The 27,909-nt window shown below is 43.1% G+C and overlaps 1 protein-coding gene across 1 annotated transcript in view; it reads left to right on the top strand.

The window, feature by feature from the left end:
• ndc80 (NDC80 kinetochore complex component) overlaps positions 1-27,909 on the top strand; it is a 103,985-nt gene that overhangs the window by 14,112 nt on the left and 61,964 nt on the right. Inside the window, exons 5-7 of the mRNA XM_080212611.1 lie at positions 3,911-4,083; positions 13,809-13,911; positions 17,883-17,981. Of these exons, the coding sequence (XP_080068737.1) occupies positions 3,911-4,083; positions 13,809-13,911; positions 17,883-17,981 (375 nt within the window). The remainder of the gene's footprint in view (positions 1-3,910; positions 4,084-13,808; positions 13,912-17,882; positions 17,982-27,909) is intronic.

The following is a 27,909-nucleotide window of genomic DNA, read 5'->3' as shown; positions in this document are numbered from 1 at the left end:
GGTGGAACAAGAAATACTTTGAGATAAATATAGGTTCAAATTCAGTCTGCCTTGTTTATAAGCTGTGTGTGAATGTATTGTTCATTTGACAAGTCCTCTGCCTGGGACTAAGTCCTGGGACTGTTGGAGAGGGAAGTCCTGGGTCAAGAGGGGAGGGGATGCTCTTGGAGCTTGGAAGGTGGGCAATCATGGTGTCTGAGTTATGCTGCTAGATGGAGGGGTGGTTGAATTCCATTATCATGGAGGGAAGGGTACTGGTTTGATTAGTAAGTTTGTGGATGACATAAAGGTTGGTGGGTTTGCGGATAGCGATGAGGACCAGCAGAGGATATAGCAGCATATAGATCGGTTGGAGGCTTGGGCAGAAAGAGATGGCAGATGGAGTTTAACCCGGACAAATGTGAGATAATGCATTTTGGAAGGCCTAATATAGATAGGAAATGCAGAACCCTTAAGAGTAGGCAGAGAGATCTGAGTGTACAGATACACAGGTCACTGGAAGTGGCAATGCAGGTGGAGACGGTAGTCAAGAAGGCATATGGCATGCTTGCCTTCATTGGCTGGGGCATTGAGTTTAAACGTTGGCAAGTCATGTTGCAGCTTTATAGAACCTTAGTTAGGCCGCACTTGAAATATAATTGCCGCACTACCAGAAGGATGTTGAGGCTTTGAAGAGGGTACAGAAAAGATCTACCAGGATGTTGCCTGGCACGGAGGGCATTAGCTATGAGGAGAGGTTGCAGAAACTTGGTTTGTTCTCACTAACAACAGAGGTTGGGGGAGGGGGGGGGGGTTGACCTGATAAACGTCTACAAGATTGAGGGGCATGGACAGAGTGGATAGTCAGAAGCTTTTCCCCAGGGTGAAAAAGTCAATTACTAGGGGGCATAGGATTAAGGTGTGAGGGACAAGGTTTAAAGGAGATGTACAAGGCAAGTTTGTTTTACAGAGAGGGTGGTGGGTGCCTAGAACTCACTGCGGGGGAGGTAGTGGAAGCAGATACAATAGTGAGTTTTAAGGACACATACATGAGTAGGATGGTAATGGAAGGATGTGGTCCCCAGAAGAGTAGGGGTATTAGTTCAGTCAGGCAGCATGGTCAGTGCAGGCTTGGAAGGCCAAAGAGCCCATTCCTGTGCTGTAATTTTCTTTGTTCAACTCAGAGTGAAAATGCCCTTTGGTCGGATGGGAAAAAATGATTTTTGTTTGAGTTTCTTACTAATTGCTCCAACTAGCCTAAAAATTGAAGCTGGTGGGATAAGAGCCTTAAATGGTCTTTATAACTCCCCCTCCAGCCTTGAGAGACGTGTAAAATTCAGCCCTTAATATCACTAGATGTTGCACAAATCTGATACTGGACTCATTAATATCCTGAGCACTGACTCAGTGTTCCAGACTACAGCTTTTTAAAGTGATGCAAAATCACTTTATAAATATCTCTCCCTTCTCACTTTATAAGGGAGAGGAAGGAGATATAAAAGAGTCCAGAGGGGCAATTTTTCACACAGAGGGTGGTGAGAGTCTGGAGCAAGCTACCAGAGGTCGTAGAGGCGGGTACAATTTTGTATTTTAAAAAGTGTTTAGACAGTTACATGGGTAAGATGGTGATAGAAGGATATGGGCGAAACGTGGGCAATTGGGACTAGCTTAGTATTTTAAAAAAAGAGGTGGCATGGACAAACTGGGCCGAAGAGCCTGTTTCCATGATGTAAACCTCTAAGTACAGATTCATTCTTAAATCAGTTCTGCAGAAAATTGGTCAAAACAAGATGACTTTTTCAGTGTCTTTTTGGGATCATAGAACCCTGCAATGCAGGGGGGAGGCCATTCCCTCATCGATTCTGCACCAACAACAATCCCACCCACACCCTATCCCCATAACTCCATGTATTTACCCTGCTGGTCCCCGAACACTAAGGGGCAATTTAGCATGGCCAGTCAACTGAACCAGCACATTTTTGGACTGTGAAAGGAAACCAGAGCACCTGGAAGAAAGCCATATGCAGACATGAGGAGAAAATGACCCTGGCACTGTAAGGCAGCAGTGATAACCACCATGCCACCGTGATGCTGGATGATACAATGAAGTTGATAGTATATCTTTCAAAGCCTTTTCCCTGATAAAATTATAATTATTGCAATATTAGTTCTCTTTAACAGAAGTTAATGTACATTTTCAGTAAATTAACTTGTGGCTTAGCCTCTGAATTTGAACAGCACAGTTTTCAATTTTAAGCTAAGGTACCTCCAGGCGTGTTAATAAAAGTGACATCAAAGATACATGAGCCTCAAAACTTATTTTGAAAGGGAGCCATGGTCTTAAAATAAATTGATTTGAACATAATAGGAGCAAGAGTAGGCCATCTAGCCCTTCGAGCCTGCCCTGCCATTCAATAAGATCATGGCTGATCTGAAGTGGACCAGTTCCACTTTCCCGCTTCCTCCCCATAACCCTTAATTCTCTTGTCTATCAGAAATCTATCTACCTGTGACTTAAATATATTCAGCGAGATAGCCTCCACCACTTCAATGGGCAGAGAATTCCAGAGATTCACCACCCTTTGAGTGAAGAAGTTCCTCCTCAACTCTATTCTAAACTGCCCCCCCCCACCCCTTTATTTTGAGGCTGTGCCCTCTCGTTCTGGTTTCCTTTCTAAGCGGAAAGAATCTCTCTACCTCTACCTTATCTAGCCCCTTCATTATCTTGTAAGTCTCTATAAGATCGCCCCCCAGCCTTCTAAACTCCAATGAGTACAGGCCCAGTCTATTTAATCTCTCCTCGTAAGCTAACCCCCTCATCTCCAGTATCAGCCTGGTGAAGCTTCTCTGCACTCCCTCCAAGGCCAGTATATTCTTACGCAAATAAGGGGACCAAAACTGCACACGGTACTCCAGTTGTGGCCTCACCAGTGCCTTGTACAGTTGCAGCAAGACCTTCCTGCTTTTATATTCTATCCCCCTCGTGATAAAGGCCAACATTCCATTTGCCTTCTTGATCACCTGCTGCACAGGCTTTCTGCACCGTAGGGTTCTATGATCTATGACCTGCAGACTGAGTTTTTGCAATTCGTGCACAAGGACCCCCAGGTCCCTCTGCACAGTAGCATGCTGCAACTTTTCACCCTTTAAATAATAATCCCTCCTACTATTATTTCTACCAAAATGGATAACCTCACATTTGCTAACGTTATACTCCATCTGCCAGGTCCTTGCCCACTCACTCAGCCTTTGCACAATGCCGGAAGTATTATCATGTTTATCCTTGCAGTGGGTAAAAGAAAAATCTTTGAATGTATTCTGTCAGGTGAAATTTAATAGCTAGTGCTGTTGCACAGCGTGGAGGTGCATCATCCTGATGTTTCCTGCTATGAATTGCTAGGATTGGGCAGCATGGTGGCACAGTGGTTAGCACTGCTGCATCAGCACCAGAGACCCAGGTTCAATTCTGGCCTCAGGTGACTGTCTGTCTGTGTGCAGTTTGACATTCTCTGCGTGGGTTTTCTTCCAGTGCTCTGATTTCCTCCCACAGTTCAAAGATATGCGGGTTAGATTGATTGGCCATGCTAAGTTGCCCATAATGTTAGGGGACTAGTAGGGTAAATGCATGGGGTTGTAGGGATGGGAGCTGAGTTGGATTGTTGTCAGTGCAGATTCAATGCACTGAATGGCATTGTAGGAAATCAGTGATGATTTGGGTTGGTGTATTTATTGCTGCATGGCAAGACCCAGTACAAGCTAAAGCTTCATCTTGTAAGGATGTGGAAACTCGTGCATATGCCATTAGACACTTCTGCTCCATTTTCTCCAAAGGGTATTTAAAAAAAAGTGTAATGAAATTCTCATGAATGTACATTAAATCAGAATTTTGTTTTTTTTTGAGATTAAAATTATTCTACCATATTTGTTTTAGTTCCTCGGGGAATTTGGTTATCCACATTCTATCTCAACAAAGAGTCTGCAGTCACCCACTACTAAGGAATTTCTGAAGATCTTCACCTTTTTGTATAACTTGCTCGATCAATCTTACCAGATGCCTGATTCAAAGTTTGAAGAGGAGATTCCCAGAATCTTTAAATCTCTCGGGTAAGACTAGAAATATTGAAGTTACTAAGGTGGCAGACCTACAGTATGTGTATCAACTTGGCTCCACTGGGAGCATATTATCTTCAGAGTTGCAGAATGTTGAATGAACTCTCCTGGAGAACCAGAGGTGGTGGGAATCTTACAACTTTGTAAAAAGTATTTGAATGAGCACTTGAAACATAACATTCAAGGATATGGGAATAGAGAGACTTTAGTGATCGTTATTGTTGATGCCGACTTGACAGCCTAAAGGGCCTTTTCTGAGCTGTGTGACTGGTCTAGGCTAGTAGTGCATCATTTCTTTGGTACTTGACTGTCAGGTGTGCCCTTTAATGGAGACATTCACTTAGTCTAACTGCGATGGCTTGGATCAAGATTAAACAGAAAATTTCACTTTTTGTTGAAGAGCAGAATGTTGCTCTGGTGTTCTGATCAGCAATTCCCCCTCACCACCAGCACCAGGGTTATCAAAAATCATTCTAATTGCTGATTCGTCTGATTTGCTATGGTGCCACAAATTGGCTACCATATTAGATGCAGAATGTGTGGTTTTGTGCTCTGCTTGCAAGTTGGGAATGACCCGAGATAAATATTTCAGATTTCAAAGATCGGATAAATCCTTCACCGCTTAAACTGATTCATTAAACGAGAGCCACGAATACATTTCCCTCTGTCATTTATTAACAAAACATTAATCTTAACTACCTGTCCAGATCCATTAGGCTCATTAGTCTTGTGGCCAAAATTCATCTAATTAAAGACCCGAGGGGATAGCTTCCTGTTTGTGCCTTTTGAACAAAATGAAATCGTACTTGTACTTTCACATCATTCTTTTACTTTCTAAAATTGCTTTACCCTGGACCAAAGCTTTGTGGATGCATCCTTCATGCGTGCACTCCGCAGCATTTCACAGCAATCTCATCTCTTAAACTGCCTACTGCTTCAATGAAACGCTGTACTTTGTAAGCCAAATGATTCTATCTTCATCTACATTAAGTTTAATATTTTTTCACCTAGCTTTTTGTCTGTCTTTACAATACAAAGCATGTTTCCTGAAATTCACCCCTCTCGAATATTATTAGAATGGAGGGGAAAAGACAGGCTTTTTGAAATCATGGTTCAGACCAATTCTGTATGTATTACTGTTACTTTGTTCGAAATCTTTTCTTGTGATGCAGTCTTCAAAATAGGGAAATGAAGAGGGAATAGCAATGTAAATTAGAACATTAGAGGGGGTATCAGTAAGGGTTGCACTGAAAAGCAGAAAGGGGTCCTAAGATTTTGGTGAGAGTTGTTTATAGGTCATCAGATAGCAGTGATAAAATAATGGGATGCAGAAATCAGAGAAACGTTTTGCAAAACAGTTATAATGGACTAATTTTCAGAGTGGGGAAACAGCTGAAGTATCAAAGGCACAAATTTCTTGTATATTCTGAAGAGTATTATAACTAAGTGCTGTAACAATGAGCAAACAGCAGAGATCTGTGCTAGTCTCTCCTGTGTCCTGCAATCGTCCCACACTTAGTCAAATTTTGGAGGAGTTGAGAGTTTTATGATGGTTCTGGGAGGGGTGAAGCCTAAACTTGCCAGTGTGCCCAGCTGCAAAGAGATCAAGTGCCCTTTTGAAAAGGCAACTAATTGCACAGTGCACTGGAAGACCCGCTTGCTCCCCCTATGGAGAACAGGACCACATCCTTATTGGCAGAATTGAGGCCTTAATAATGGATCCCCTTCATCTTTCCCCATCGTAGACCCCCTTGTCCCCGACACCCTAGCATTGTCAGGTGGGGCAGGATGGTGGCACAGTCGTTAGCACTGTTGTCACACAGCACCAGTGATCCAGTTCGATTCTTGGCCTTGGGTCACTGTGTGGAGTTTGCATGTCCTCCCTGTGTCTGTGTGGGTTTCCTCTGGGTGCACTGGTTTCCTCCCACAGGCCAAAAATATACAGGTTAGATAGTGGCCATGCTAAATTGCCCCTAGTGTCAGGGGGATTAGCAGGATAAATATGTGGGGTTATGGCGATAGGGCCTGGGTGGGATTGTGGTCTATGCAGACTCAATGGGCCAAATGGTCCCCTTCTGCACTGTAGGGATTCTATGATAATGCCCAGCCATGCCCTGACCACCAGTGGGCTCCAGGCACCTTCAGCGAGGCTAACAAGCCTGTGCTGGTAACTGTTAGTTGGGCCTGAATAGCAATGTCAAAAACTCAGAGCCTTTCAGGCAGATAGATAGCAGAGTAATCAGTGCGATGTTAGTGGGATTTGAACTTGGCCTCGTATGAAATCCCTCAAAGGTTCTTATGGCAGTCAGTGGAATACTTGCCCAACCCAGCAGCGACTTCTGGCCCTGTATCCATGAAGGCTCTCCAGCCTGCACCATGGCAGCAACTGACTTTCCCTTTTGCAACCTGGAGGTTAGTGCCAAGTGGACTCACCTCCTCGCTTGCCCTTATCTATTCACTTTATCTGTCCTGCTGTCTTCGGAGATCTGTGGGCCTGCACACCAAGCTCCCTCTGATCTTCTATTATATATTCCCTTGCCTTGTTAGTCCTTGCAATTTACCACACTACCAATTTTTGTCATCTGCAAACATACTGATCATATTTCCTATATTCACATCCAGAGCATTAATGCACACTACAACAACAAGGGACCTAATACCAATCCCTGCAGAACACCACAGGACACAGGCTTCTAGTCACAAAAACAACCTTTGATCATTGCCCTCTACCTCCTGCCACTAAAACAAAACAGTTCTGGATCCAGTTTGCCAAGTTGCCGTAAATCCCATGATCTCCAACCACCTTCATCAGCCTCTGATGTGGGACCTTGTCCAAAGCTTGGTGTGATTTTCCAGTGCTACTGGGGAAAGGTTAAACTGAGTTGGTTGAGGTGTGTGTGTGTGTGTGTGTGTGTGTGTGTGTGTGAGATAAGAACCAAAATGTAACATTACAAATTAGAAATGAGGTGCACAAAAGATTGGAGAAGGTAGAACAGAGAGTGATAAATAAAGACAATTCATCAGGTGCAGTCAGACTGGGAGGGAGGATGAGGTTTAAATTGGGTTTACAGTGAAGTATATAAAGAATGAGAAATCGGGTTGGTGAGTTGTTGGTGCAGATTACCGCATCGGAAAGTGATGTGGCGGCAATGGAGGTTGATTCAAAAATAGGGCAGGACTGGGTACTGAATATTCCTGGATATGAGGATTGTTTCAGTAATTTAGTGTTTGATGAAATAACAAGTTTGATGAAGGCAATGCTGTGGAGTTTACCTATGGAGGGTCAGTTTCAGCTTGGATATATTAAAAAAAAATTAGACTAAGGACAGAAAACAGCAAGTTATAGTATATGTTTCTTTTTCAGACTTCCGACTGGTAGACAATGATGTGTTCCCTCCCCCCCCGCATCATTGCTAGAGCCACTGAATTTTGTGATGTAATGTCTCTAAATTACTTGGATATTGGAACATAAAATTAAATTTCAAAATATGCCAGTGATACCAAACTTGGAATTGTGGTAAATGACAATAATACTAATTGAGTGGGACAGGACATTGGCTAGTGGAATGGTTAAATAAGTGGTGGATGGAATTTAATACAGAGATGTGTCAGGTTATGCATCTTTTGCAGAATCGGTAAGTGGCATTATAGACTTAATGACATGTTTCTAAACTGTGTACAGGTGAATCGATCTTTGAAGGTGGCAGGATGGTTAGGAGAGTGGTTACCAAAGCATATCAGATCTTGAATTTCAAAAATAGACTTTGGTTAGACCAAAACCAGGTATTGCAACAAATTCCGACTGCCACACTTTAGGAAGGAAGTGATGAACTTTCAGAAGGTGCAGAGATCAGAACAGTCCTGGGGATGCGGGATTTCAAGTGCAAGGTGAAGCTGGGTTCTCCCTGGAGCAATGGTGGTTGAGAGATGAAGAAATACAAGGTTGTAAAAGATTTAAGTAAGATAGACAAAAAGACTGTTCTCGTTAGCTAGTGGCACTGGGACTAGGGGGCGTAGGTTTAAAAGATGCAGGGGAATAAGAGGAAGGACTTTTTACGGTGATTGGTAATGACATGGAACTTGCCATATTTGAGGCTAGTGGGAGATGTGATATATGTTTCTGAAGGAAATTGGATAAGCAGTTAAGGCAAACAATCTTACTACACAGCTACAGGGATAGAGTAGGGTAAGAGGATGAAACGTATTGTTCTGCAGATAGCTGACATGAAATCAATGGGACAAGTGGCCCCCTTCTGTCCCATTGACAATGACAACGTGTTCAGGAATGAAAGCAAGATGATTGGTAATATTTATTAGGCGGAATAGTACAGTGCTGACGGGAGATGTCCTGGAAACCTCAAGGACAGAATCAGTTTGGTGAATAAGGGAATAAAAGTAATACCATTACACTACTTGGTGTATTTGATAAGCCACCAAATAGTGAAAAAGAAGAGCAATTTTCAGGGAAATTACAGATGTGAAGAGCTACAGGAGAATGATAAGTTAGAACCAGGCTCAACATAGAGGAAGTGAAAAACGGAAACGAGGCAAGAGCATGAGAGGATAGTGATACAAAAAATGGCACCTATCTGTCGACACAAATAGTAAAAAGATAGCATGGGTGGAATAAGACTTATGGGGACCAAAAAAGGTCCACATGAGGAGGTGGAGAACATAGTACTAAATGAATCCTTTGGATCTTTTTACAAAGGAAGAAGATGCTGCCAAAGACATAATAAAAGAAGTAGTTGAGAGACTGGTTGAATAGGGATTGACAAATGTTCAGAAGATTGACTGCCTATTAAGTTAACAACTGACCAAAACTGAATTAGATGTATTTGAGGATATTGAGCTCCATGACAACCACTGTTTTCTTGGGCCTTGTGACTCCATTGAGCTTCAAGACCCACAGTTTGGAAAGGCCTGTTAGGAAAATCACCAAGTTGCCAGGAAACAGAATAATTGTTTTACAAGCTGGAGGGAAGGTATTTAGTGACGCAGTGGGAATAAGGCCACTGCTTTCCTTAATATGACCTAGATTCAGGTTCACAGGGCACAATTTCAGAATTGTAGATAAGACAAAACTTGAAAATATTATGCAGAGGAAAGTGATAGATTTTATTAGGGTATAGACAGGCTGGTGGAATGGCTGAACAAGAGGTAAATGAAATTTAATGCAGAGAGGTTTGATGTGATATATTTTGATCCACATACGTATGACTCTAGGTCATAGCAACGTGGTTGACTCTTGATTGCCGCTCAGTTCAAGGGCAGTTAGCGATGGGCGACAAATGCTGGCCTTGCTAGTGATGGCTACATCCCAGGGCTGACTGACAAAGGGTCCTCCCCTCCCAAAACACGAGTACTATTCTTGACCCACAGATGCTGTCAGACTTGCTGAGTTTTCCAGCATTTTCAGTTTTTTTTGTTTCTTTGAAGCTCTGAGATTTGGTAAGTGTCACAGTCAAGATGAGAAAGATAAAATGTATATTCAAAGAAACATAAAATAATCCAGCTGATGAATAAATGGATTATTTTACAAAATCATTTTTTTCCTGTGCTGTTTGAAAATGGACAATGGCTGAGCAGACAAAATGATTCGGCTGCTCATCTGATGACTGTTCCAGCTAACTTTAAACAAAGAGATACCTTCACACACACAACATAGAACACTACAGCACAAACAGGCCCTTCGGCCCACAAGTTGCGCCGATCATTTCCCTACCTACCAGGCCTATCTATAACCCTCAATACCATTAACTCCCATGTAATCATCCAGAAGTCTCTTAAAAGACCCTAACAAGTTCGCTTCCACCACCACCGATGGCAGCCGATTCCACTCACTCACCACCTTCTGAGTGAAAAACTTACCCCTGACATCTCCTCTGTACCTACTCCCCAGCACCTTAAACCTGTGTCCTCTCATAGCGACCATTTCAGCCCTGGGAAATAGCCTCCGAGAATCCACCCTATCTATACCCCTCAACATCTTATAAACCTCTATCAGGTCACCTCTCAACCTTCGTGTCTCCAGGGAGAAAAGACCTAGCTCCCTCAACCTATCCTCATAAGGCATGTCATCCAATCCAGGCAACATCCTTGTATATCTCCTCTGTACCCTTTCAATAACTTCCACATCCTCCTTGTAGTGAGGTGACCAGAACTGCGCACAGTACTCCAAGTGGGGTCTGACAAGGGTCTTAAGTTGCAGCATTATCTCCCGACTCCTAAACTCAATCCCTTGAATAATGAAGGCTAGTACACCATACGCCGCCTTGACCACATCCTCCTCCTGCGAGGCTGATTTAAGAGTCCTGTGGACCCGGACCCCAAGGTCCTTCTGATCCTCTACACTGTTAAGAGTCCTACCCTTGATATTGTACTCCTTCATCCCATTGGACCTGCCAAAATGGATCACTACACATTTATCCATGTTGAATTCCATCTGCCACTTCTCCGCCCAGTCTTGCATCCTATCTATGTCTCGCTGCAACTTCTGACATCCCTCCAGACTATCCACAACACCATCAACCTTCGTGTCGTCGGCAAATTTACAAACCCATCCCTTCAAACGTACAGAACGTTGGTTCGGCCGCATTTGGAGTACTGCGTACAGTTCTGGTCGCCTTACTACTGGAAGGACGTGGAGACTCTGGAGAGAGTGCAGAGGAGGTTTACCAGGATGTTGCCTGATATGGAAGGACTGGGGTATGAGGAAAGATTGAAGAAATTGGGGCTCTTTTCCCTTAAAAGATGCCGACTGAGGGGGGATCTAATAGAGGTATATAAGATTATGAAGGGTATAGATAGAGTAAACAGAGGTAAGCTATTTCCTATAATAGAGACATGTAGGACAAGGGGCCATGGACTTAAGGTGAGGGGGGAGCGGTACAACACAGATATTAGAGGGAGGTTTTTCACACAGAGGGTAGTGGGGGTATGGAATGCTCTGCCAAGTAAGGTCGTGGAGGCAAACATGCTAGAGTCCTTTAAGAGTAACTTAGGCATATGACTGAGTTGGAGGTGGGTGGATATAGGAGAACCTTTTAAATAAGGGTCATTAGCATTGGGGCGTCCCTGGTAATGTAAATGGGTATAGTATGATAATTTTTTTTTTTCTCTTTCATTCACAGGTTTTAAGTTGGTCCACCTCGTGTCCAACGAGGGGCATACACACGATAGGTCGTACTGGGGCTGCTCTTGGTTGTTCGAGATTGGCCTAGTGCTTCATGTCGTTAGTGTGCGCCTAAACTGGACAAGATACCGGGCAAGACGACAGCTCAGTGACTATCGCTGATTGCTGTGCAGACACATGGATTTGGGCCGGTGTCTGTGGGAGTTTGGGCATTCTCCCCGTGCTTGCGTGGGTTTTCTCCGGGTGCTCCGGTTTCCTCCCACACCCCAAAGATGTGCTGTTAGGCTGATTGGCAGGAATAAATTGTCCCTAAATCAGTTTCCCTCAATCTGGATGGCCATAAAACATTAGATAGGGTCATGAGTAGAGAGGTGGACTGGTGGTGTTGAGATGGCGGCGCGGGCTCGTTGGGCCGAAGGGCCTGTTTCCCGGGCTGATTTTGTTCTTTGCCCACTTCCTCATCCAGGTCATTTATGAAAATGACAAACAGCAAGGGTCCTAGAACAGATCCCTGGGGCACTTCACTGGTGACTGACCTCCATGCAGAAGAAGACCCATCCACAACCATACTGTGCCATCTGCAGGCAAGCCAGTTCTGGATCCACAAGGCAACAGCCCCTTGGATCCCATGCCCTCTCACTTTTTCAAGAAGTCTTGCATGGGGGACCTTATCAAATGCCTTGCTGAAGTCCATGTAAACCACATTCACCGGTCTTCCTTCATCACTGTGTTCAGTCACATTTTCAAAGAACTCAACTAAGCTCGTAAGGCATGACCTGCCCTTGACAAAGCCATGCTGACTATTTCTGATCATACTAAACTTCTCTAAATGTTCATAAATCCTGTCCCTCAGTATTCTCTCCAGCAATTTACCAACCACTGAGGTCAGAATCACTGGTCAGTAATTTCCTGGACTATCCCTGTTCCCTTTCTTGAAAATAGGAACCACATCCGCAATCCTCCGGAACCTCTCCCGTCTCCATCAATGATGCAAAGATCATCGCCAGAGGCTCTGCGACCTCTTCCCTCACCTCCCGCAGTAACCTGGGATACATCCCATTTGGTCCCGGTGACTTATCTATCTTGATAGAATTTAAAAGTTCCAACACATCCTCTTTACACATAATAACCTTAATCTCACATAATAGTACTAATGGCCAAAGCATTGACACAGTGGCATCAACAAGGCAAAAGCCTGTTTACCGATTCAAGACCAATGTCTCAAAAAACAAAAGGAACCCTCAATTAAACCTCAAAATCCCAGTCAACCTGTGTGCAACGTTAAGATATTTCACATGATCTCCCCTAAGCTGCAGTGTGATGTCACCTGTTGGATCTGAATTCCAGCAGTTAATGTTACAGTTTGACATTCAATGTGAACAAAGCTCCAGCCAACAGCCTGTGCTGTCTACCATCAAGCTGGCGGCAACAGGAAAATCTCTGATCCTCATCAAATCATGTGGAGATGCCAGCGTTGGACTGGGGTAAACACAGTAAGAAGCCTCAGAACACCAGGTTGAAGTCCAACAGGTCTATTTGGTAGTGAACGCCACTAGCTTTCGGGGCTTTGCCTCTTTGTCAGGTGACTGGGGAGTTCTGATCACAAACAGAGCATATAAAGACGCACACTCAGTTTACAGAATACTGATTAGAATGCGAGTCATCACAGCTAATCAAGTTAATCAAATCAGCCAACTGCTGGAACCTTGAAACTAGTGCCAGCGGGCTAACTCCGTTTATGTGCCTTCTCCTGTTGTGAAAGTCTTGCTTTGGAAGATGGTACTCTTTACAATCAGTCAACCCCTTCTCGGAGGGAACATTGCCGATGACTTCTGATTCTAGACTCTGAACACGTAATATTCAACTTGTATGTTATTGTAGTTGTGCCCTGAACCCTCTTCCTGTGCATGCGTGTGCACAAATACTCATCCTGCCTTGAGTGTGCTGCTCAAGCTCTTAAAAGAGAGAGACATTTGCAAATTTAAGGTTTGAAGAAAATATGGCATGATTTATAAAGAAGGAAATGTGTTTACGAGTGATAAAGCAGGGGGATGACGTCGACACCTGCCCCCCAAATGACACAAATAAAATGTTAACAAAAATGAGAGTATGCAGAGTTGGAGGCAACCTATTGATTAGGAGATAAATCAACACTGTATCCTAATACCTCAATAATATGGCTCATCGCCATTCCTTCACTGGCAATAAAGATTGATGCTAAATGTTGTCTTTACTATTGTTGAAAGATGTGAGTAGTTGAGTTCCCAATGGATCTATATTTGAGGCCTAAACTTTTTGCAGCTTATTACTAACTTGAATAAAATAATAGCCATGTATTCAGTGGTAACAATTCTTGCATCCCTCCTGAAGCCCCCACTGTCACAGGTACTAGTATGTAGTTTTAAGTCATTCTTGACTTAAGATTTGATCATGTTTGTAAACAAAAAAAATGACCATGAACAGTGATCTGTTATTTCACATGCCTACTCTAGTTGATATGTATTTTACATGGTGTGGGGAAGATTTTGTCCATGAAATTAAGCTATATTCCTATTCATTGGGAACTGATTTCTTTTCATTTAAGGTATCCCTTTCCATTGTCAAAAAGTTCAATGTATACAGTCGGAGCTCCACACACTTGGCCACTGATTCTTGGTGCATTGGTTTGGTTGATGGATCACATTAAGGTAAGAATTTCCAATCATAAATAACATATATATTTAAAGGAAGTTTGTTACTGCCAATTAGGTCTGTGAGCAAGGAAACCCTAGCATACTCATGAGCTGTTAGGTGCGTATCAGTTTGAAAAAGAATCTAGAAGTTTGCATGACTAAAAGTGAGTGAAATTGTTGAGTTACTGGAGAATCCAAATGATTCATTACTTGATCTAGCCTGTAAGTGACTCCATTCTCATACAGTGCAACATGGTTAAACCTTTTAAGCAGCCTTGTTAAGCATTGGGTGTATCAGAGAACCATTAAAAAAAATTAAGGTGCAGAAAGAGGCCATTCAGCCCATCATGTCTGCGATGACCACGAGAAAAAAAGAAAGTAGCTGCTCGTTTTAATCCTACTTTTCAACCCCTGATCCCATAGCCATTCAAGTATCTTTTGAATGAATTGAGCATTTCAGCCTCAGTCACCTAATGTGGACAGTGAATTCCAGGTGCCCACTACCCTCTGAGTGAGAAAGATTTCCCTCATGTCCCCTCTAATCATTAAATCCTCTTGTAACTGACCCTCATCCAAGGGAAACTGTTTGGCCCCTCATAAATTTGTTCACCTCAATGAGGTGAACCCTTAACCATCTCTGTTTTATGGAAACAACCCTAGCTTGTACAATCTCTCCTCAAAGTTTCAATTTTTAAGTTCTGGCAACATTCTTGTAAATCTCCTCTGCATTCGCTTCAGAATAATATATCCTCCCTGTAATGTGACCAGCACTGCGCACACAGCTCCAGCTGTGGCTTTATACAGTTCCAGCATTGCATCCCTGCTTTTGATTTCAATGCCTTCTTAATCAACCCCTTGGTCCTTCTTTGCTGAAATCTAAACTGGTCCCAATCCTCATACCCATTATTTTTCTTGGCGAAAATTTGTTTCTTCCTTGGGTTAGATACTATTTCTGATTTCCTTTGTAAGTCATAGAGTGGCCCTCTTAGCCATTTTGCTTTTGACAGGAATAAACAGTTGTTTCATGCGTTTCTTGAATGTTTGCCATTGCCTGTCCACTGTCATCCCTTTAAGTAACTCTCCCCAATCTATCAAGGCCAACTCGTGCCTTATATTGTCACAGATTCCTTTATTAAGATTCAGAATCCTGCTCTCCAAATCAACTACTTCACTCTTCATCTTGATAATAATTCTATCATGTTATGGTCGCTCATCCTCAAGAGGTTTCGCAAAGCTAGATTGACGATGATTGCTTCTTATTACACAGTACCCAGTCTGAGATGGCCAGCTCTCTAGTTGGCTCCTCCACATATTGGTCAAGAAAACCTGGAGTGTACACTCCAGGAATTCTTCCTCAATGGCATTGTGACTAATTTGATTTGCCTAATCCATGTGCAGATTAAAATCACCTGTAATCATCTATATTCCCTTATCACATGTGTCTCTAGTTTTGTGTTTAATGCCATCCCCAACATCACCTGTGCAGTTTGGATGTCTATATATGACACCACTAAAGTTTTTTGCCCCATGGTATTTCTCAACTCTACCTATACAGACTTCGTGTTGTCAGAGTGAATATCCTTTCTCATTATTGTGTTAATTTCCTCTTTAACCAATAGTGCCACTCCACCACCTTTCCCTTTTATGCCTGTCCGCACTAAATAGTGAATACCCTAGGACTTTTTGTTTTTGACGTTGCTCCCTCCTTCTCTGGCTCCTTCTATAGGTTCCTATCCCCCGGACATATTAGTTTAAACCATCCCCAACCACTCTGGCAAACAGCGGTTTATAGTTTGTAAAGTTTATATTCTGTAGTAACAAGGAGCAAGAAAGAAAGGCCCTGGAGAATTGGATGCAATCTGAAACAAAACATCATTGAAAAGTTTAATTGAATGGGGTAAGACATCAGTCCCAGTTCTGCCCAGGTGTAACCTGAAGAATTTATACATCCCACCTCCCCCAGAACTGGTCCCAATGCCCCAGGAATCTGAAACCCCCCTCCTGACACCATCTCTTCAGCCACATATTCATCCAACATATTGTGTCATTTTTACTCTGACTGCAACGTGGCACTGGTCTTAATCCTGAGATCACTACCTTTGAGGTCTGATTTCTTAACTTACTTCCTAGATCCCTGTATTCTGCCTTTAGGACCTCACTCCTTTTTTATTCATGTTGTTGTTACTGACGTGTACCACTACTACCCTCCCCTTCCAGAATGTCCTGTACCCGCTCCAAGATATCCTTGACTCTGGAACCAGGGAGGCAACATAGCATTCTGGAGTCTTGGTGTGGCTATAGAAATGCCTGTCTATTTCCCCTTACAATTGAATCCCCTATAACTATTGCACTGGCACACTTTTTAGCCCTCCCTTTGCAGCAGAACCAATTGTGGTGCAACGAGTTTGACTGCTGCTGCTTTCCCCAGAGTCATGATGTGGAGATGCTGCGTTGGACTGGGGTAAACACAGTAAGAAATCTCAACACCAGGTTGAAGTCCAACCAGTTTATTTGATAGTAAACCCACAAGCTTTCAGGGTTTGCCCCTTTGTCAGGTGAGTGGAGAGTTCTGGTCTCAGACAGAGCATAAAAAGACACACACAGTTTACAGAATACTGATTTAGAATGCAAGTGTTTACAACTAACCTGCTATTCAAATCAAGTGAAGGCCACACGACACACTACAGTGCAGAGTCGCTGAGCAGTGACTGATAGCCAAGTTCCGCGCACGTGAGGACGGCCTCAACCGGGATCTTGGGTTCATGTCGCACTATCTGTAACCCCCATGACTTGCCTGGGTTTGCAAAACCTCACTTACTATCCTGTCTGGAGACAATTTACATCTCTTTAACCTATGCCTAATGCCATCTCCATTCACATTGTCTGTATCTTTAAGACTTGAATAGCAGATTAGCTGTAAAGGCTCGCATTCTAATCAGTATTCTGTAAACTGTGTGTGTCTTTTTATGCTCTGTCTGAGACCAGAACTCTCCACTCACCTGACAAAGGGGCAAACCCCGAAAGCTTTGTGGATTTACTATCAAATAAACTGGTTGGACTTTAACCTGGTGTTGTGAGACTTCTTACTGTGTTTTCCCCAGAGAGGTCATTCCCCTCAACAGTATCCGAAACGATATATCTGTTTTGCAGAGGAATAGCCACCGGAGATTTCTGCACTATCTCTCCTGCTCTGTCTGATGGTTAAGCATTCCCTCCCTGCATGCGGAGTCTGAGCCTACAGTGTGACCACCCCTCTATATGTGCTATCCACGTTATTCTTTGACTCACGGATCCTCCACAGTGTCTCCAGGCGCCACTCCAGAGTTGAAACTCAAGCTTCCTGAGCTGTAGCTGGAGTCCCTTCCTGCACACATGCTGACCCAGGGGACTGGAACTGTCCCTAGCCTGCCACGTAGAGCAAGCAAACCACAGCTTGGAGACTTCCTATCATGTCTTACCCCTTTAAATTACATCTTTGAATAATGTTTTATTATCCAATTCTCCAGGGCACTTCTTTCCTGCCCCTTGTTACTACCGAATATAAACTTTACAAACCACTGAAATTACATAGAAACACTATTGTAGTGTACTACAACAACAACTATAATGCCAAGAGAAAACAGAAAAAAACTACTTCCCAGTCACCTGCTAATCACTTGCCTGCTGGCTGTGACGGCACAGTTTGATTTCCTACTTGCCCTCAAATCTCCCTCACAGGTCTGCCTCTTTGCCCCTTCCAAAGATGTGAACTTCTTTCCCCTCAGCACCGAATTCCCAAGCAGTTCCAAATTCCCGATACCCTCACTCTGGCTGAAATCTCTGTCCAGCTGTAGTCTCTCTCCTACTGGCGTGTGCAGTTCACCTTTTGGCAATAATCCAAAGTCCAGAAAAAAGCTGCTGCTCAGATTTGGGAGTGCGACCTCTATGGTCAGTGCTACTTGCATAAGTGTGACTCTAATAATTATTCTTGTTTAATTTTTGCATAGCTGATCAATTCCGTTGATCCGGATAAGATCCTCTTTGGTGCCGATAGGGACTGGGATGTAGTGGAGAATGTGACTAATGATGGCGTTCACAATAATAGGGTACGTAATCACTAATTATCTTCAAATGATGCATGAAATTTATCACTTTTTGCCATTCAAAGATTATCCCAGTCCAATATACTCTAATTTTGTTTAGCAGTTTTATTTTTTAAATTTACTGAGTTTCGTGTTGTCATTAACAAGGAAGAACAAATGCAATTGAATACAAATAATCCACAAATTGCCCTCTGAATTGTTAGCTTTGCAAAAATGGCATCTGCCCCTTGGCTTCAATGTTTTCTTTAAGTTATTGCATTTTTCCCATTCAAGTTGCCAAAATGAGGTTGTATCAAAAATTGATTTTCACAACTGCTGAGTCAGCTTCTGAATTTGAAGAGTGTGATGTGTTTTAAAACTACTTGAAGTATTTTATTTTCTTTTTTCAATGCAGTCTTTAATTCCCAATTTTATTTCTTCCCCTCTGTATGTGAACTGTGACATAGGCAAACTATCCTCATCTTCTCTGCAGCCTTGGGACAGTTGATCCCACCAGCTTCCTCCAAACATTGTGTGGGGGAAATTACTGAAAGATGTATACAGAAAAATCAGGACTGGGAATTAAGCATTGCAGGATACAACACTTAGAAAAAGTGGAATAGCTGTAATTAGGGAACTGAGTAAGCAACACAGAATAATCACAAGATTTCAATTACCCTGATAGTTATTGTGCAGAAGTAAATAAAGGAATAGAATTTCTACAATATGTAAACAATTCGTTTTTAATCCAATATGCAAAAAACCTGACCAGGGTGGATTCACTTTTGTACCTACTAATGGCGTATGAAGTAGACCAGATCAGAGAAGTGTAAAGCGGGAGGAGGGGCATTTAAGCAGTAGTGACCATCTGTGATTATAGGTGACTTTAATCCGCACATAAATTGGGAGATTCAAATTAATCACAATACAATAGAGGAGGAATTTCTAGACTGTATTCAGGTTGCTTTTCTGGACCAATTATGTTGAAGAACAAACAAAAGGGAACAGGCCATCTTGGGTATTGGGAAATGAGAAGGAGTAATTGGCAATCCAGTTGAGAGAACACTTGGCAGATTGACCATAATGTGAGAATTCTTTGTGAAGGTGGATAGTGATGTAGTTGATTCTGAATCTCAATAAAGGTACCGATGGTATGAGACAATGTACTGGCCACGATGGACTGGGAAAAATTACTGACGGGGAGGAAATGGATAGACGATTGCAGGCATTCAAAGAATGAATCAGTGTACTTCTAAAGTTGTTTATTCCTATTTAATGCAAGAGTGGAAAAGGAACTGTGGCCAAACCATGGCTTGCAAGGAAAATTAGAGATCGTTTTAGATTCAATGAAGAAGCATACAAATTGGCAAAAAAAACCTGAGGATTGGGAGGACCAAGGGATTGATTAACAAGGGGAAAATAGAAGTGCACAGGTACAGCAGGCAGTAAAGAAGGTAGTTGGTATTTTGGCCTTCATAGCTAGAGGATTTGAGAATAGGAGTATGGGGCTTTGGTTAGTCCGCACCAAAAATATTGTGTACAGTTTGGTGTCTTTATCTGAGTACTAAGCTGATTCCTAGGATGGGAGGTCTAAGTCAGTTGGGATTATATTCATTGGAGCTTGGAAGACTGAGAGGGGATCTCGTAGAAATTTATAAAATTTAACAGGGTAGATTGAAAGTTCTCTGGTGGGGGAGTCTAGAGCTAAGGGTCATAGTTTGAGGATAAGGGATAAACCCTTTAGGATTGAAGTGAGGCACAACTTCTTCACCGAGGGTGGTGAATGTGTGGAATTCACTACCACAGAAAGTAGCTGAGCCAAAATGTTGTATGATTTCGAGAATAAATTAGATGTAGCTCTTGGGGCTAAAAGGATAAGGGACATGGGGAGGGAAGGTGGGATCAGGATATTGAATTTGATGATCACCGTAATCATAATTAATCATAGAGAGGGACATTGGTGGGATGACAACCAGGTTATTGGAGAAAAGCTATTTTGAGGGGCTGGGAAAAAAAAATGCGGGCTAATTTTCAAAATATGATGGGAACACAAGTGTTCAACAGTGCAGGGAAAATATATTCTGCCAAAAGCAAGAACCAACTAAACACTTGTGATACTCCATAGATGAGAACAGACTTAGAACAACTGAGGATTAAAAAAAGAGATTTCCATTAAATACATAGACAGCAGAGGGATGCATGATAAGAGAGAATACAAAGATAAGATAAATCATAAAAATAATTAGGAAGCAAAGATGAACTACGTATTTTATGGCACAGCATTAAAAATGGAGGAATGTGATGGGAATAGGACTATTAAGAGAGAGAAAGGATAATACCATATGTAAAGATAGGAAGATGGGAAATAATTTTGGTATTTACCAGCGTGATACAAGAGAGATATGTGGCATTGAACTGTGCGATAAGCAGTGAGGTAAGTACAGCTAAGATTAAGAGGGGTGTATTCAATAAACTAATCAAACTGAGAATTAAACCGCTTGCCTCAGTTGGATTTCATATGTTTTAAAATAATACAAGGAAGGAATAACCAAGGCCACACGTTATTTGTTAGAAAAGGTCTAGTGTCAAAAGACGGGCAGATAGGTTCTACAGACCATTCTCTTGTCTGCATGATCTCTCATGCCTTCATCTTCCTTAATGTGAGGCACCCAGAACAGGACTCCTTGAGGCTGAACAAATCAATATTCTCTATAGTTTTCATAAAATTTCCCTGCTTTGATACTCCAGGCCTCTATTTATAAAGCCCAAGAAACTTTATGGTTTGTTAACTGTTCTCAACGTGCCAACTTCAATAACTTACGTACATATCCAGGTTTTTGCTCCTGCACTTTTATATTGTTTCTTCACATACTTCCTATCAAAATGAATATCTTCATACTTCTCTGTATTAAATTTAATATGCCATTTGCTTGCCTGTTCCAACGGGTCTGTGCTTTTGAAATTGTGTTGCCCTTCTCTCAGTTCACAATGCTTCCAAGTTTTGTATAGTCTGCAAATTTTAAAATCGTGTCATTAATGTGTATCAGAAAGACACAATCTCCTGGGGATATTCTGTCTTGCAGAATGTCTGTCTTGCAAACTGAGGGTGGTGAATGTGTGGAATTCACTACCACAAAGTAGCTGAGCCAAAATGTCAAACTGTCTTGCAGCGCAAAAACTTCAATGCATCACTACTTGCTATTTCCTGATCCTCAGCCAATTTCATGTAGATGTTGCTATAGTCACTTCTGTTCAATGATGTATAACATTGCCCACAAGTCTGTTGTGGGGCAATTTTGGAAGCCCTTCTACACCACATCAGAAGTACTACCTCATCAAAAAAAACCAGCACGTTAGCTAAACATGACAAATCTGTATCTGTTTGCCTTAATTAGCCCACAATTCCCAAGTGATAATTAATTTTGAGACAATTTTGACTGCTGCTAGAAGGTTTCCAATGAAGTTAACCAGACTGGCCTGTAGTTACTGGGCTCACTTTTAAACCCTTGTTCCAAAAAAGTGTCAAACATTTGCAATTTTACAGTTCTCGGCACCACCCCTGAATCTAAACAAAAGACTGGAAAATCGTGCCCGGTGCCTCTACAATTTCTACTTCTACCTGATCCAACTACCTTGAATGCATCGCGTCCAATCCTGTATTGATCAACTCTTAAATACAGGCAACTTAACCAATACCAAAACCTTGTCAATTTTAAACCATTCAAGTATCTGAATTACCTCCTCTTTTTCACCATGAGCTGCACAGAATCTTTTTACTATTTGTATGCTGATGAAAACTAATGGATTCCCTTTTATATTAGCTGCTAGTCTCTCACATCAAGAAAGGATTGGTAGACTGGGTTCCTTTTTTTTCTTTTGAAAATTAAATGCTGAGGGGTGATCTAAGAGTCTCAGAATCGCACAATGCAGAAGGTGCCCTTTGGCCCATCAAGCCTGCACCAACACATGAGGAACACCTGACTTACCTATCTAATCCCATTTACCAGCACTTAGCCCATAGTCTTGAATGTTGTGAAATGCCGAGCCATTACAGTTGTAAAGCACAGAGAAAGCCCTTTGGCTCATTGAGGCAATAATACTAATGTTGCACAATTCCCGTTTTCCAGCACTTGTTCCATATCCTTAAATTTTATGCTGTTCAAGTGCTTATCCAAATACTTTTTAAAGTTTGTAAGGTTTCCAGCCTCCACTACCTTCCCAGGCAGTGCATTCCAGATTCCCACCACCCTCGAGTGAAAAAATGTTTTCTAAATCCCCTCTGAATCTCCTGCCCCTCACCCTAAATCTACACCCCCTTGCGATTGACCCCTCAACCAAGGGGAACAGCTGATTTCTAGTCACCCCATCCATACTCATAATCTGATACACTTCAATCATGTCCTTCTATGCTCTAAAGGAAGCAATCCAAGCCTATCTAGTCTCTCCTTTATAGTTCAAATGCTCCATCCCAGGTAACATTCTGGTGAATTTCCTCTGTGCAATCACAATCTTCCTATAGTGAGATGTCTAGAACATGTCGAGGGACATGGAGTTGGGGGTAGGGTGTTAGCGTGGATAGAGGATTGGTTGTCAAATAGGAGGCAGAGAGTGAGGGTCAACGGGTGCTATTTGGATGGTCTTATTGAATGGCGGGGCAGGCTCGAAGGGCTGGATGGCCTACTCCTGCTCCTATTTCTTATGTTCTTATGCACTCCAGCTGTGGCTTAACCAACATTCTGTACAACTCCAACACTACCTCCTTGCTCTTGTACGCTATGCCACGTTTGATTAAAGCAAGTGGCCCATATTGTTGAAATCTCAACTTCTGAGTTTGACTTTAACACAAGATACTTAACCGACACATTGTCTTTATTTGACTTGCCAGCAAGGGGAGCGTGCTTGAGGCAAAGGGTCAAACCACCATTCCACTGGACAGAGAAAATCATCATGGTTTATACAATTCTACAGCTCACAGTCAGCTGGACACAATCTAATTCAAAGGCTTACAAATGAGATACATTGCGTATTGGTCCAATAGATTGAAATACTGAACATACCTGTGTTGTGTGATCACAGTTCTGCGTGAGACACCCAATATATCACCCTCCAGCGTTGTCATGAAGCCCCTTACCTCAATCTTTTTCTTGGTCAGACATCTTTATCTAATGTCTCTAGTTTGGTAGCAACTTCACAAAGCAGTTTCATTAAACAGTCTCACATGTGGCTGTTTCAATTGATAAAGCGGACCTACTAAAGCCATTAGTATTTTATGGCCTTGTTAGTGAAGTTAACTGAACCTCTAAGGAATGTGGTCAAATCAACTTGCTGTACAGGACATGAAGTTGTCCCTGATTATACTCCATTTTGATAAGTTTGTTCATTGCAAACAACAATGGAGCACAGACATACATTGCTTATCGATCCAATGACTGAGCATTTTACCACTACCTGACAAGTGAATGATGCTTCGAGGGACACCAGCATGTTATCACTAGTCCTTGTCAATTCCCACTAAGACCCCTACCGTAACTCTTATTAGCTGTGTCATTAATGTCTTTCTGACTCTAAAGAGAGTTAAGAAGAGCTAGAAGAGGACATGAGAAGACTTTGGCAGGTAGGATCAAGGAGAACCCTAAAGCTTTCTATAGGTATGTCAGGAATAAAAGATTGATTAGGGCCAGTCAGGGTCAGTAGTAGGAAGTTGTGCATGGAGCCTGAAGAGATAGGAGAGGCACTGAATGGATATTTTTTGACTTTCCTGCGTGAATACTGACAATGTAGCCGAGGAGACTACTGAGATACAGGCTTTCAGACTAGACGGGATTGAGGTACGTAAGGAGGAGGTGTTAGCAATTCTTGAGCGTATGAAAATAAATAAGTCCCCTGGGCCGGATGAGATTTATCCTAGGATTCTGTGGGAGGCTAGGGAGGAGACTGCAGAGTCTTTGGCTTTGATCTTCATGTCGTCATTGGCTACAGGTATAGTGCCGGAAGACTGGAGGATAGCAAATGTCCCCTTGTTCAAGAAGGGGAGTAGAGACCATCCTGGGAATTATAGACCGGTGAGCCTTACTTCTGTTGTGAGCAAAGTTTTGGAAAGAATTGTAAGATGATTTGTAATCATCTAGAGAGAAATAATTTGATTAGGGATAGTCAACAGGGTTTTGTGAAGGGTAGGTCGTACCTCACAAACCTTGTTGAGTTCTTTGAGAAGGTGACCAAAGAGATGGATAAGGATAAAGCAGTTGACGTGGTGTATATGGATTTTAGCAAAGCGTTTAATGAGGTTCCCCATGGTAGGCTACTGTAGAAAATACGGATGTGTGGGATTGAGGGTGATTTAGCAGTTTGGATCAGGCATTGGCTAGCTGATAGAAGACAGGGGGTGGTGGTTGATGGGAAATATTCAACCTGGAGTTCAGTTACTAGTGCTGTACCTCAAGGATCTGTTTTGGGGCCACTGCTGTTGGTCATTTTTATAAATGACCTAATGAGGGTGTAGAAGGATGGGTTAGTAAATTTGCGGACGACATTAAAGTCGTAAGAGTTGTAGACAGTGAGGATGGATGTTACAGTTTGCAGAGAGACATAGATAAGCTGCACAGCTGGGCTGAGAGGTGGCAAATGGCATTTAATGCGGAAAAGTGTGAGGTGATTCACTTTGGAAAGAGTAACAGGATTAAAGGATATAGGGCTAATGGAAGGACTCTTGGTAGTGTTGACGAGCAGAGAGATCTCGGTGTACATGTGCATAGATCCCTGAAAGTTGGCACCCAGGTTGATGAGGTTGTTAAGAAGGTGTATGGTGGGTTAGCTTTTATTGGCAGAGGGATTGAATTTCGGAGCCGTGAGATCATGTTATAACTGTGCAAAACTCTGGTGCGGCTGCACTTGGAATACTGCGTACAGTTCTGGTCGCCGCATTTTAAGAAAGATGTGGAAGCATTGGAAAGGGTGCAGAGGAGGTTTACCAGGATGTTGCCTGGTATGGTGGGAAGGCCTTATGAAGAAAGGCTGAGGGACTTGAGGTTATTTTCATTAGAAAGAAGAAGGTTAAGAGGTGACCTAATTGAGGCATACAAGATGATCAGAGGATTGGACAGGGTGGACAGTGAGAGCCTTTTCCCTTGGATGGTGATGGCTAACACGAGGGGACATAGCTTTAAATTGAGGGGTAATAATTATAGGATGGATGTCAGAGGTAGGTTCTTTACTTAGAGGGTAGTAAGGGCGTGGAATGCCCTGACTGCAGCAGTCGTGGACTCGCCAACTTTAAGGACGTTCAAATGGTCAGTGGATAGGCATATGGATAACATTGGAACAGTTTAGGTTAGAGGGTCATTAGTTTCGTTCCACTGGTCGGCGCAACATCGAGGGCTGAAGGGCCTGTACTGTGCTGTTATGCTCTATGTTCTATGACTCTGTTTTGACTAGAAACTGATGTGGATATGCCGGCGTTGGACTGGGGTAAACACAGTAAAAAGTCTGACAACACCAGGTTTAAGTCCAACCGATTTATTTGATAGTAAACTCACTGGCTTTCGAGGGGTTTCCCTCTTCTTCAGGTGAATGGAGAGTTCTGGCCTCAGACAGAGCATATAAAGCACAGATGGTTTACAGATTACTGATTAGAATGCGAATCTTTACACCTAACCTGCTGTTCAAGTCCTAAAGTGGCTGACAATGTGTGTGGAAGGAGCACTGATCACAGGTTAAAGAGATGTGCACTGTCTCCAGACAGTACAGTAAGTGAGGTTTTGCAAACCCAGGCAAGTCACGGGGATTACAGATAGTGCGACATGAACCCAAGATCCCTGTTGAGACCGTCCTCATGTGTGCGGAACTTGGCTATCAGTCTCTGCTCAGTGACTCTGCGCTGTCGTGTGTCATGAAGGCCGCCTTGGAGAATGCGTACCCGAAGGTCAGAGGCTGAATGCCTGTGACCACTGAAGTGTTCGCCAACAGGAAGGGAACAGTCTTGCCTGGTGATTGTCGAGCGACGTTCATTCATTCGTTGTCGTAGAGTCTGCATGGTCTCCCCAGTGTACCATGCTTCGGGACATCCTTTCTTGCAATGCATCAGGTAGACAATGTTGGCCCAGTTGCAAGAGTATTTACCGTGTACCTGGTGGATGGTATTCTCACGTGTGATGATGGTATCCATGTCGATGATCCAGCACGTCTTGCAGAGGTTGCTGTGGCAAGGTTGTGTGGTATTGTGGTCACTGTTCTCCTGAAGGCTGGGTAGTTTGCTGCGAACAATGGTCTGTTCGAGGTTGCGTGGTTGTCTGAAGGCAAGAAGTGGGGGTGTGGGGATGGCCCTAACGAGATATTCGTCTTCATCGATGAAATGTTGAAGACTCCGGAGAAGATGTCGTAGCTTCTCCGCTCCGGGGGAAGTACTAGATGACGAACGGTACTCTGTCCACTGTGTCCCGTGTTTGTCTTCTGAGGAGATTGGTGCGGTTTTTTGCTATGGCGCGTCGGAACTGTCGATCTATGAGTCGAGCGCCCTTCGTCGTCCAGTACTTCCCCAGAGCGGAGAAGCTACGACATCTTCTCCGGAGTCTTCAGCATATCATCGATGAAGACGAATATCTCGCCAGGGCCATCCCCACACCCCCACTTCTTGCCTTCAGACAACGACGCAACCTCAAACAGACCATTGTTCGCAGCAAACTACCCAGCCTTCAGGAGAACAGTGACCACAACACCACACAGCCCTGCCACAGCAACCTCTGCAAGACATGCCGGATCATCGACATGGATACCATCATCACACGTGAGAATACCATCCACCAGGTACACGGTAAATACTCTTGCCACTCAGCCAACGTTGTCTACCTGATACAAAGAACAAAAAAAAATCAGCCCAGGAAACAGGCCCAACGAGCCCACGCCGCCATCTCAACACCACCAGTCCACCTCTCGACCCACGACCCCTGTCTAATGTTTTATGGCCATCCAGATTGAGGGAAACTAATTTAGGGACAATTTATTCCTGCCAATCAGCCTAACAGCACATCTTTGGGGTGTGGAAGGAAACCGGAGCACCCGGAGAAAACCCACGCAAGCACGGGGAGAATGCGCAAACTCCCACAGACTTATAATCTATGTCTCTATTGATAAAGGCAAGTGTCACATATGCCTTTTTCATCATCCTACTAACATGCCTATCTGCCTTCACAGATCTATGGACAAACACATCATGGTCCCTTTGTTCCACATAACAGTGTCATGCTGTCCATTGAATACTTCCTTGTCGAATTATCCCTCCCAAAGTGTATCACCTCGCTTTTCAGGGTTAAATTCTATTTGCCACTTATCTGCCCATTTGACCATTCCGTCTATATCTTCTTGTAGCCCAAGGCAGTCAGCTTCACTGTTAACCAACCAACAAATCTTTGTCATCTGCAAACTTACTAATCCTACCCCCCTACATAGTCAGCTATGTCACTTATTTAAATGACGAATAATAGGGGACTCAGCACAGATCCCTGTGATATGCCACTGAACACTGGCTTCTAGTCACTAAAGCAGCCTTCTGTCATCACCCTCTGACTCGCCAGTGGATGTGGTCTGTCTTGATTTTAAGAAGGCGTTTGACAAGGTACCTCAAGAGGTTATTGCAGAAGGTCAGGGGGCATGGAGTTGGGGGTAGGGTGTTAGTGTGGATAGAGGATTGGTTGTCAAATAGGAGGCAGAGAGTGGGGGTCAATGGGTGCTATTCGGATTGGCAGATGGTGACTAGTGGAGTGCCCCAGGGGTCGGTGCTGGGGCCTCAGCTATTTACCATTTATATAGATGATCTGGAGGAGGGAACCGAGTGTATGGTGTCAAAATTTGCTGATGACACCAAAATTGGTGGACAGGCGAATTGTGCGGAGGGTGGGGAGAGTCTTCAGAAGGATCCAGATAGGCTGGACGAATGGGCCAGGAAATGGCAAACGGA

This window comes from Carcharhinus amblyrhynchos, chromosome 26, assembly GCF_965287045.1.
Source record: "Carcharhinus amblyrhynchos chromosome 26, sCarAmb.v2.hapA, whole genome shotgun sequence".
Lineage (NCBI taxonomy): Eukaryota > Metazoa > Chordata > Chondrichthyes > Carcharhiniformes > Carcharhinidae > Carcharhinus > Carcharhinus amblyrhynchos.
The sequence above is the reverse complement of the archived record's forward strand: the minus strand, read 5'-3'. Positions and strand labels throughout refer to the sequence as shown.